Source organism: Microtus pennsylvanicus, chromosome 1 (genome assembly GCF_037038515.1).
Source record: "Microtus pennsylvanicus isolate mMicPen1 chromosome 1, mMicPen1.hap1, whole genome shotgun sequence".
Taxonomy (NCBI): Eukaryota; Metazoa; Chordata; class Mammalia; order Rodentia; family Cricetidae; genus Microtus; species Microtus pennsylvanicus.
The window spans coordinates 70,808,427-70,819,932 of NC_134579.1; the positions used below are offsets into that span (position 1 = coordinate 70,808,427).

General features: G+C 43.8%; 1 protein-coding gene across 2 annotated transcripts; it reads right to left on the reverse strand.

Annotated features, from left to right (window-relative positions):
- Positions 1–609: 609 nt before the first annotated feature.
- Positions 610–10,322, reverse strand: Rtp4 (receptor transporter protein 4). Of its 2 annotated transcripts, XR_012910096.1 has the most exons (4): positions 10,235–10,322; positions 8,852–9,064; positions 3,995–5,976; positions 610–3,795 (listed from the first exon to the last, which is right to left on the reverse strand). XR_012910096.1 is itself a non-coding variant. In XM_075967711.1 (3 exons), the coding sequence occupies exons 1-3, from the start codon at positions 10,243–10,245 to the stop codon at positions 5,334–5,336; spliced, it is 867 nt and encodes a 288-aa protein (XP_075823826.1). In that variant the 5' UTR covers positions 10,246–10,322; the 3' UTR covers positions 610–5,333. The 2 variants fall into 2 exon arrangements, 1 of the variants encoding a protein (XP_075823826.1); XM_075967711.1 differs by having other exon boundaries at positions 610–5,976.
- Positions 10,323–11,506: the final 1,184 nt, after the last annotated feature.

Consider the following 11,506-nt stretch of genomic DNA (forward strand, 5'->3'; position numbering starts at 1 on the left):
CAACCTGTGCTTCTATCCTCAAATCTCTCCTGGTGTTGATCCTGTTGCCTCCCACTTACTAGGACTTGTATTTCTCAGATTTCCCTTGCTTTGGTAAAATATCTGAGAGCAAGTTCCTTCAGGAAGGACATAGTTAGTTGAGTTCCATCTTGCAAGCATTAGCATGGTTACTTGACTCTGTTGTTCTGGGACCTGTGCCGAGGCAGATTATCATGGAGGTTAGTGCAGGAAGAAGGAAGATGCTCACCTCATGGTAATTAGGAAGAGAAGGAGAAGGATGAATGGCTCAGGATGCTTACAAGAACATGCCCTAGCAATCCACACCCTCAAAGCCCATGTCATAGGCAGAAGTTTCTGTCCCACCAGCAGCTCCCAAATAAATACTCTGAGGTTTATATTAATTATAAACACTCAACTGATAGATTAGGCTTGTTGTTAACAAGCTCTTCCAACTTAACCCATCTCCATTCATCTATGTGATGCCCCAAGGCTCATGGCTTTGACCTCTATCCCATTTTGTGTGTCCAACACATTCTGTTTCTGACTGGTGACTCCCAAGACTCTGCCCTTCTTTACCCAACATCCTTTGTTTGGTTGTCACACCTATACTTCTTGTCTGGCCAACTGCCAGTCAGTTCTTTTATTATCCAATGAAAGCAATACATATTTATAGGATACAGAAGGATTATCCCATAGCATTTCCCCCTTTTATCTAATTAAAAAGGAAGATTATATCCTTAACATAGCAAAATTATATATAATAAAAAACAGTTATTAACTAATAATTACAGTTATAATATCTTGTCCAGTTGTATTTGGCAAATTTAAAGAAAATACTCTTATTATTTATCTTATCTTTGTGAGTCTAGAGTTTCATACCTAATTTACCTTTTATCATAACTAAGGAAAACTTTAACTATGACTATCTAGTCTTCAGCTCCATCAAAGACCCCAGAAAGGTGAAATGTTAACCTAATGACAGGGACATCTGGCTGTCTGAGTGGTCACCCTTGGTTCTTCTGTGACAGTGAGGCATCCACCTTCAGCCTGAAGGCCTATAGTATATGATAGACTTTTCTGTGATACAGGAATTTTGAAGGCCTGTCCTGCCTTGTCTTTTTAAAGTTTGGCAGTTGCTTTCTTTTCCTCCTGGTCCAATTTGGACAGAATACTATCAGCAATTGAGGCAATGGCAGTTTCTTCGTCCAAATGGCTAGCTTTTCTTATGAAGATAATAAACTCCATACAGAGTTATTTTAATGCTAATTATCTTCTCTGGAGTGAACTAGAGCTGCCAGAGGAAGGGTAAAGGGACAACTGGAGCAGGAAACAACCAATCACTGAGCACCCTGAGTCTGAACTCAGAGCCAGTGAAAGAAACACACCCTGGATTTGAGCCCAGAGCCAGGGAAAGGAACATCTTTGTCCTTGAACCCAGAATCAAAGAAACATGCCCTGATTCTGAAACTAATGTCAAAGAAACACACTTTGTCCCTAAGATTAGAGTCAGTGGGGGAAAAAAATGCCCTGGTTCTAAGATTAGAGTCAAAAAAGCTAAAATGGATCAGTGAAAGAAACAGTTTGGCCATGAAATCAGATCCATCTCTGCCCATGACCAACTAAACTAACCAATTCTTGAGCACGGCAAAACTAACCAACCCCTCTTCTTCCTGGGGAAAAGTCTGCCCCTAAGAAGCCCTATATAAGCCTCACTGCCCATTCAGTTAAGGGTCACCATTTATCCCTCCCTGGCAGGGGCAGCTACTCTCTTGGACTCCTCCTTCCCAAATAAATCTCTTTCTCAAAAGAGTCTTAGGTGACTATCTTCATTCACCAGTGCAGAATAGAGGAACCTGGCTGGGACGTCCCTTAGGGCACTGAGCTGGAAAACTTTAAGATGCTCTGTTAGGGGGACTGAGCAAGGCAGAGCAGAACAGAAGAACCTTGCTAGAATGCTCTTTAAGGGGAGGATGAGCAAGGTCAAGCAGAAAAAGTAACAACTTTTCACCAGAAGTGGAGGAGATTGCTACATTTCTGCAGTGGCTTCCCTTATAGCAGAGTGTTACCAAAAGAAGTAACAACATCTTGGGATGGAGAAGAAGCAGATAGCTATGCGGGAACAGAGCAGAGCGCAGCTGTAGCAGCTCTACAGGAGAAGAGCATGGTTGCTATACCTTCCGGGAGACCTTCTCCCACCACACCCCAGCTCCAGGCAGCCTGGCTTCCACCTTTCTTCCAGGGCTGAGCTATTGTGGCTCTAGGTAGCCTGATTTCCCTATAGTCAAGACAACTGTCCTCCAAGGCTGAGCAGCCCTATTGCAGCTCCAGAGCTGTCCTATTGGGTCTCTACCCCTTCTGAGCTGAGCTGTCCTATGTGGCTTCAACCTCCAGAGATGTCCTACTGGGTCTCTACCCCTCCAGAACTGTTTTATTGCGGCTCTATCCCTCCAGACTCTCTGTCCTATTACAGCTCTAAGTATATCCTGGCTTCCTGATAAGTCAGGACATCTCTGCAACTTTACACCTGTAACATTTTCCTGTCAACACTGTCAAGGAAAGTCTTATGCTATCTTAAATACCATATTCTGTAGGTCTTTGAAGTGTTTGAAGACCAACTATTTATGTAAATATATCTGTTTAACCTTGAAAACATGCCTAATAGGATTGTAAGTTTGATTCTTATAGATAACTAATAACTAGTATTTCTTAATTATACATTATATTTTTAAATGAGCTGTATAGGTATGAGTTATATAGATATACCTTAAACAAAACCAGAAACATACATACAGTATAACAAAAATTAACTTTAAATGTATATTAATAGACTAAAATATATACCAGTGTAAAATATTTAAGACTAGTCTTTTTAGTTTAAAAGTAAATTCAATAATCTACCCTTTTATCCTATCACTTATATACCCCCTCTTTTTCTTTTCAGAACAAGATCCCTAAATCAAATCTCCTTTGTTCAGCTTTTTTTTTCTGACTATTACCAATAACAATTTACAACCAATCCCTTTAAATAATAATAAACATTCATAATTCATATTTTGGGGACGTGGGCTTTGTTTCCTCTAGACTGCTTCCCATTGTCTGGGGCTGCTGGTATCTTTAGAGGACCCTTGAGAAAAATCAAGATAATTGCTAGGCCTTGGCTGGAGTATTCTGTGAGGCTGAGTCATCTGTCAGCAGCCTTCAGGTTGTTTTGAATGCTGGATCACCTGAACCATTCATTTCCATTGGTGTCTGGTTTCTTTGCTCTGAAAATACATAAACTTTTAAAGGTAACATACATACCTGCATTAATACAAGCATAGACTGTGCATTGTACATAAGTCAGCAAAAGATGATTTTTTTGGTTATGTATTTGAATAGGCAAAATATATAACACAGGTCTTGTCATTCTTCAAGGTCTATTTCTCTATGTCTGCAGTCAGAATTTCAGGGGGTCTTCCTCAACCAAACCTGATCATCTTTAACCTGGAATGAATCCACATCTTCTGTGAAAATAAAAGCATAACCTCTCCCCCAAAGTAACACACCTTTTGACTTAAATTTTGAACTCAACACATTTTTAAAATATATAGGTTGTGTTTTATCTAGCAGTTTTTATAATCCAGTGTCCTTTGGCAGCTGAAATATTGAAAGACAACACAAACAGTAACATACAGAATTCAGACTTTCTTTGTATGTCCTGTCTTTGCATAGCTTTTTCTTTTATATTACTTTACCCACTTTTTAAGCACTTTATTATTTTAAAACTATATATTTCTTTTTTATGACTCTCTATACCTTCTCTTTTTTTATAAAATATTTATTTATTTATTATGTATACAATATTCTGTCTGTATGCCTCAAGGCCAGAAGAGGGCGCCAGACCTCTTTACAGATGGTTGTGAGCCACCATGTGGTTGCTGGGAATTGAACTCAGGACCTTTGGAAGAGCAGGCAATGCTCTTAACCACTGAGCCATCTCTCCAGCCCTCTATACCTTCTCTTATCTCTCCAAATCCTACGTATATTTTTAAACACACTGTAACCTGTTTAGAGGTTTTTTTTCTATCTGAATCTGTCTTTACTGTGTATCTGTGATTTTTTTTTTTTTTTTGCCTCATGAGACGAATCTTAAAATATGTCAGGTGTAGCTTAGCTCAGTGCACGGTGGCTAGCTCTTCCCACAGGCAGCTGCCAAGAGCCACTTTTCTGTATATGACTGTGCTCATAGCCAGCCTGAGAGACTGCAGGAACCTGCCACTCAGCCCATCCCAGGGTGCACTGGCAGCTCAAGATTGCAGGCAGCGGCCAGGAGATGCGACCCTGTACCACAGCTGGCATGAGAGACATGAAACTAGACAGATGCCTTTGGCTCTATGTCTGTGTGTTTAGAACCTTTTTGTAAAGCTTTCTCGGGTCTTTTGTGGAAATTCTGGCTCCACATTGGAATGCCATTTGTAGGCAAAGTTTCTATCCTGCCAGCAACCCCCAAATAAACACACTGAGGCATATATTAAATAGAAATGCTCAACTGATAGCTCAGGCTTGTTACTATTTCTTACAACCTAATCTATTTCTATTAATCTATGTGCTGCCCCAGGGCTCGTGACTTTTACTTCTATTTTGTGTTTCTGACTTGTTCTCATCTGGCTGGCAACTCCCACAATGCTGCCCTTCTGCATCCCAGCATCCTTAGCTTGGTTGTAACACCCATACTGGCTACCTGCCAGTCAGTTCTTTTATTAACCAATGAGAGTACTGCATATTCACAGAGCACAGAAGGATCAGTTCACAGCACCACGCCATAAACTTCACATGCCCTTCCATAGCACCATCACCCAGAGGCCAAGCCTTTCAGGTTAATCTTCTGATGAAAAGATAAACAGAAGAACCTCTTGTTATTCAACCTGAGAATGCAAGACAATTTACCCCAAGATCTTTTAATTTTATCATGTCTCCAATATCCATTCTTCAAAATACTATAGCACAGTCACAAGTTCTAGAAGGTAGGGTAAGGGCAGTTTTGGTGGGGGGAGCATTATTCAGTCTGTCACAGTACATTTACAATAATACTCATGACCTTGTCAAGATTTAATCAATATAACTTGATAACAATAAGTGAGCAAGCAAATACAGATGGTTCAGTGACTTAGCAGGAATTTCTTTTAAACTCCATTGTGTATATGTCATGTTCTAGGCTATTTTCAGAGCCCGTCCAGGAAATCAGGTTTATTTTACATACTTGGCCTTTCTTGATCTCAAATCAAGTCATTGTCATGGTAAAATGACATCCATTTTATGGATAACTCTAGAATTAAAACAAGATGATAAGTCTATTACAGAAAGATTAGACGAATAAGGATAATTGCTCCAAGAGACAAAGCCGCAAAAAGCCCTCCGATATTGGGCTCTCTTTGTTCCTGAACATGCACATTTTCAGAATATGTGCTTGCAGGCTGAGATAAAAAATTGGGACTCTGTGGTGGGGGTGAATTGTGGCTCTTTGGTGGGGAACAACCGTGGCTCTGTGGTGGGAAAGAACTGTGGCTCTTTGGTGGGGAAGAACCGTGGCTCTGGGGTGGGAAAGAACTGCAGCTCTTTGGTGGAGGAGATGGGGATTTGAGTGGCTTTGCTTTGTATGCACACCCTCCATGGGGGTCCAGAGTGCATGCCTCACAATTGGCTCTGTCATGGGGTCCATCCAAAAGCACCCTCTCTTTTGAAGTTGATGTTATTTTCTTGAGGCCATGTCCATAGTATTTCTGCACAATATGACTAACCAGCTTCTCCAGAATTCTTTGGATGCTCTCTTCAGAGAACCTAGGATTCTCAAATTTAGCCATAGAACACTTCTGGCACCTCTGAGCAAAGATCCTCATGAGCACCCGGCCCTGAAGTTTCCTAGGCTCGTAATACATGTGGCACAGGATCTTCACTTGGGCAGAAATCCAGTGTCTGTTGCATATGGAACACTGGAACCTGTAGACAGAACAAAGAAGCCCATGGTTTCCTTAGCTCAGGTCTGAGAGACAATGGTCAGCTAAGGAATTCTAGGAATCCCTTTCATATGGTTTTGAATGACCTGGTCACAGAGAAGCAAGAACAAGGGGCACTGTGTTTTAGATGCTTTCCTGTTACTACTGAGCCTGCATCTTTGATAGTAAAAGCCTCTCTGGAAGTCTTAAAAAGAAGAGAATTTGAAGGGAGTCAGTGACAGTACACGCCTTTAATCTCAGACCTAGGAGGGCAGAGGCAGGCAGATTTGTGTTCGAGGCCAGTCTGGTCTACAAAGTGAGTTCCAGGAGTGTCAGAGCTGTTACACACACACACACACACATATACACACACACACACACAAAAGAGAATTGTTCTTATGTGCATAAAACGTTCTTCACGATGACACAAAACTTCTATAAACTGCCTATCGAGAGGCAGGCAATACTGCTGCCTTTCGGTGTTGGTTCTCTTCCTCTGTAGGTCATTCCTCACAGGTACTATAAGAAAAGCGAATAATAAAATGTACACACAATTTGGGATATACAAAGCAAGTGGGGGAGGGTTCTGTCCTCAGCCGAGGCCGTGCAAACCAACCTTATTCATCTACCTACTACAGCGCGTACCTCTACTGAGCAACATCTTAGGGACAGATTAGAATGTGTGGAAATGTCTTGCCTGAGGCTCATATGGGGTAGGGCACACTGTGCTTGAGATAGGGTAAGGGTGAGCAGGCAGCAGCACAGATGAGGGGGTCGGAAAGAACTGCGGACCCTAGGGGCCCTGGAAAAGGCCCTAGAGTTCTAGAGACAGGGGTTTAGCTTCCCAGGCCAGCCATTCTTACTGTCCTGACAAGGTAAGAAAAACTGTTCCCTACAACCTGGAGCTTGACTGGGACCGCAGGGAGGGCAGCCGATAAAGAAAGGGTGTTCCTCAGACACTTGGGCCTGGGCTTTAGCTTTCTCTCTTTTTATCCACAGGCTTTCTGTAAAACAATGTGCCGTATGGCTGCTTGTATTTAGTTGACTCTTAAGAAGTAGCCCTGAGCAGGGGTCAGGCAAGGAGTCTTACTATAGCCTGAAGGGACTGGTCAGTGTTAATATAGGAGACTCCCTCAAAATTTGACTCTCCCTCCCCTCCCCTGCCCTCCATTTTTCAATTCCAGCTCCCTGCAGGAAATGCCACGCTGGGAGTGGAGAGGGCTTGCCCTAGAAGTTCTGGCCCCTGAGTAAGATATTTGTGTCTCCAGAGACGGTCAAATCTCGCAGATTCCACAACTAAATCTATGAGTTAGAATAGTAATAAAGGCCCATTAAGAGCAAACTCCTTTTTGTCAAGAGAATAGAATCTCTGATCTGGGTAGACAGGTAACATTTCAGCTGGATCAGCCAAGCACCTAGCTAATTGACCGACCACGCCTGAGAAGATGGGTTCACCTTAAGCCATGCTGTTGGGGTTATCCCCTGGAGCTGCTCTGCAAACCTCGCCCTCAGCTGTCCCCTCCAAAACCCACCCCTGAGAAAGCCCACCAAGAATCAGCCCCTCCCCTGGGCTACTTGGGATATTTAATGCATGCAGGCTATTTAAGACCTGGTTGTCATATTTGCCATGTGATTCCTTCCCTGCTTTCCCAAGAGTCACCCAGTAGCTGCTTTGCTCTGCTCTGTTTATTAAACCTGGATTTATTAATTTATTAATTATTATTATTAATTATTTATTAATTTAAATTAATTATTAATTTATTAAGCTTGATTGGCTTATTACATGGGCAGCAGAGGATATCCAATGACTAGGGATTCAGTACTTATCACATGTTAGAGGGATAACGTGGGATATCCTTTTAATGATATTGTAATTTCCTTCCCAGAATTCCGGCTCCTTATGGCCGCAGCTTACAAAACCCAGCTCAGTAGCTCTCCTTGCCTGGTTTCACGAGTCTGTTCACTTTTCTGAATTACTCAGGCAAACATAACTTTCCCCTTTCTCCTTGCCACCTCGGTCCTACATATGCTTTCTGTGACACCGGCCTTGCTTACTTGTTCTCTTTATGTCCCACCCCTGCCGTGTGGCCATCTACCATGGCACAGCTCCGCGGCAACTTAACTCATAGGGTAGGGCCTTCTGCCCCTTCTTCATTCCCCTCCCCCAGGCAGCCACTGAGATTTATAGCTTGCCTACCCAATGGCTTTACTTTGAAACAAATAAAATGGCCCTCAAGCTTCCATTTGAGTGTCCTGTCCGTTGTAAGATTCTTTTGCTGAAGAAATTAAGAACACCAAGAAGGATGCTTACTTCCCCTGGTGTCATCAAGTACCTATAGAGGGGACCCCCAACATTTCTGGTAACATGCTCATTCCGATTCTGTCTCGTTGTTTCTATGAACGCCAACACTGCTGCGTGGAAGACAGAGACAGGTTAAGAACAGCCCTGACCCCCATTTGGACCCAAATTGTAGATAAATCTATTTCTCCATCGTAAGTATTTTATTATGTTTTCTCTTGATAAGAGGGGTAAGCAGCTGGATCCAAGGCCAGACCTGTTCTAGCTGGAGATTCAATAAAAAGAGAAAAGGTTGGAACAATTTGGGAAAAATTTGGAGGTACTCTCCACAGCTCCACAGACTCCAGAACTATTATAGTAAGTAGACCTGGTAGGACAGAAAGATTTCCTGCATTAAACAAGGTGGAGGGTTGGCGTCTAGGGGCCCCCAACCAGCCCCGTAACCACAGAAGACTGGGGGACCCACCCAGTCACATTTGTTCTCCTCTTTTTTTTTTTATAAGAGAGCAAATTGGCAGTGGCTATTCTGCGCTGAGTGGGACCTTCAGGAGGACCGACAATCTGCCCAACCCCCACTCACCAGCCAACTCCTTCCTGCTGGTACTGCCTCCATCCCTTGGTCAAGTCATCCAGCAAAATATTCTTATCCAGCTGCAAGGTCCACTTGGCCCTGGGTTTCTCTTCCTGAATCAGCTCTTGAAACATCTGATCCCAGGTACTGGGATCTGAGAATGACGTTGGAGGTGAAAGCTGAGGTCCAGGCATAGTGAGAAGCTTGCTGTCTTGCTCAATTCTGGCAAAGAGAGAGAGAGAGAGAGAAAAGAGAGAACAGTTTCGTTTTCTGGTTCTCCGTTGACTTTCAGTTTCCATTTCCTGCCTTTAGCTTTTGGATTCCAAGGTGCACAGAACAGTTCCTCATTGGAAAGGCAGAAGGCAGCAGAGAGCTGCCGCCGAGTGCAGGGGCCAAGCTGAACCGCCCCAGCAGCCAGCTCTGTTTGCCGGCTAGGGACTGGTGTGTGGGAATCTTTGGTTCATTTTTTTCCTCTTTTAAAAGTTTGATTGTAAACAAAGCACGAATGTGGGGACTGAAGTAAAGGACGCCTAGTGACTGAGACACAGTACTTGCTCCAACAGATGCTGGTGGCCTGGTCGAGATCCGAGGAGAGCTGTAGGGGGTTATGGCCCTAATTAAATCCGCAGGCAAGCCCCTAGCAGAGGAATTTTCCCGGGGTATAAAACATTAAATATGAGTGTTCACCATCAAACACCATAAACCTTGTTGTTTGCAACAAAAAGAATTCAAAGCTTTTTGCCACCTCCACCTTCATACAAATATCTTAACACCCTCCCACCCAGTAAAGTCTTTGTTTATACCAAGGTCCTGCTGCATTGTGAGAGCATAAGTAAATTAAATGGCTAACCCCATCCTGGTTTCCTTTCTTCCCTTCACCCAGGTTCTTTTTACAGCAGCTAAATTTTAAGCTCTGATGTCAGACCCCAGCCAATGGGGTAAAGTCAGTCTCTACGAGAGTTAGATTCAAAACCAACTGTGCTTCCTGCCCTGGTGTGTTTGAGGTCCATAGAACACCCTCTTGACCAGGACTAATGTTTGCTTTGTCTGGACACTAAAATGTGAGTCTCGTTCTCTTTTCTTGTTACCCCAAGCTTCTTTCTAACACTGGTATTTTGCAAGCAACACGCCAAGGCCTGGCAATCCTTGCCCAAAGTTACAGGTAAGTAAGCAGAGGTAAAATTTGATCTTGGGTCTCTATGATTTCAGGACCTGCGGTGTCTGCAGCCACCTCACTGCCTGGAGAGAAGCAGTGGAGGCTTGTTGTGGCCTGGCACAGGGTACCAGAGCCAGAGGACAGGAATCAAGCCCCAATCTGGCATTCTGAGCTAGGGATTCTCCTGTGCCCTGAGGATCAGACTAGGAGACCAAAATGAACAGATTAGTACTCACCTGAGAGACATCCCAGTGAGGCGGTCACAGCAAACCCGTTGTGACAGGTGTTTGGCAGATTGTACAAAGTTAAGAGCCAGTAGGTACAAGGAGGTGTCTGTGGGAGAAATACAAAGCTGGTAAACCACAGTGGTATTTATAGACTCACCAAACCAGGAAAGAAACCGGCCCCTGGTCCTCTGGACTGCGGGAGCCAGCTTCAAATGTATGCACTGGGCTCCTCTACCAGCTCTTAGTATCCCCAATTTTTCTAGGACCTTGTTTGTCCTCAGCTTTGTGAGTCCGTGCTAACTTCTGCGGCTTACAAGTCTGGTGAGGACCGTTACCTGGAAGTCAGCCAGCTGCCTCTGCAGACTGCAAAGGTATAAACAGCCAGATTGTAGAGTTCTTTCTCTGACATTAAGAAAGAGGACTTTTGATGCTTTTGAAACCTTAGGTTTGCACCTCAACTTCTCCTTTCATATGGAAAGTATCCAGCAGGGAACACAGGAACCCTGGTAGTGGTTTCTCTCAAAGACAGAGCAGTGAATTGATGTTTGGGGGCTGGTGGAGCTCAGGGATTGAACTAGATCTTTTAAAGCAATGCCTGAATTCCAGACCAGGAACTTGGTTCCCCTGAAGTCTAGTCAAATGGAAAAGGTATGAGAATCAGAACACGCCATCCTTAGAACCCCATACTTTGTCCATTTGGAAACAGAACCCACCTATCTATCATCAAGAGCCTTCTAAACGTTAATGTGACTGTATTGGGAGCCAGAATTGTATATTCTGTCATGTAACTCTCTTGTTTATAACATAGGAAAGCACCTATATCTAGACAAAGAACATGGGGAATTCTGGGAACTTGGAATACATTCCGTCTATAATGCTAGAGGGCCCAATGAGGAGCAGAAGGAGGGAGAACATGAGCAAAGAAGTCGGGACCACGAGGGGTGCACCCACCCACTGACACAGTGGAGCTGATCTATTGGGAGCTCACCAAGGCCAGCTGGACTGTGACTGAAAAAGCATGGGATAAAACTGGACTCTCTGAACATGGCGAACAATGAGGGCTGATGAGACGCAAAGGACAATGGCACGGGGTTTTGATCCTACGTAATGTGCTGGCTTTGTGGGAGCCTAGCCAGTTTGGATGTTCACCTTCCTAGATATGGACGGAGGGGGGAGGACCTAGGACTTACCACAGGGCAGGGAACCCTGACTGCTCCTTGGACTGGAGAGGGAGGGGGAAAGGAGTGGGGGGAGGGGGAGAAGGGTGGGAGGAGGGGGAAA

Excerpts from the sequence above, each read along its gene's own strand:
- Rtp4 (XM_075967711.1), bottom strand. Across the intron at positions 5,977-8,851 it reads CAGCAGGAAGGAGTTGGCTG|GTTCCAGTGTTCCATATGCA; the intron begins GTGAGTGGGGGT and ends TTCTGTCTACAG.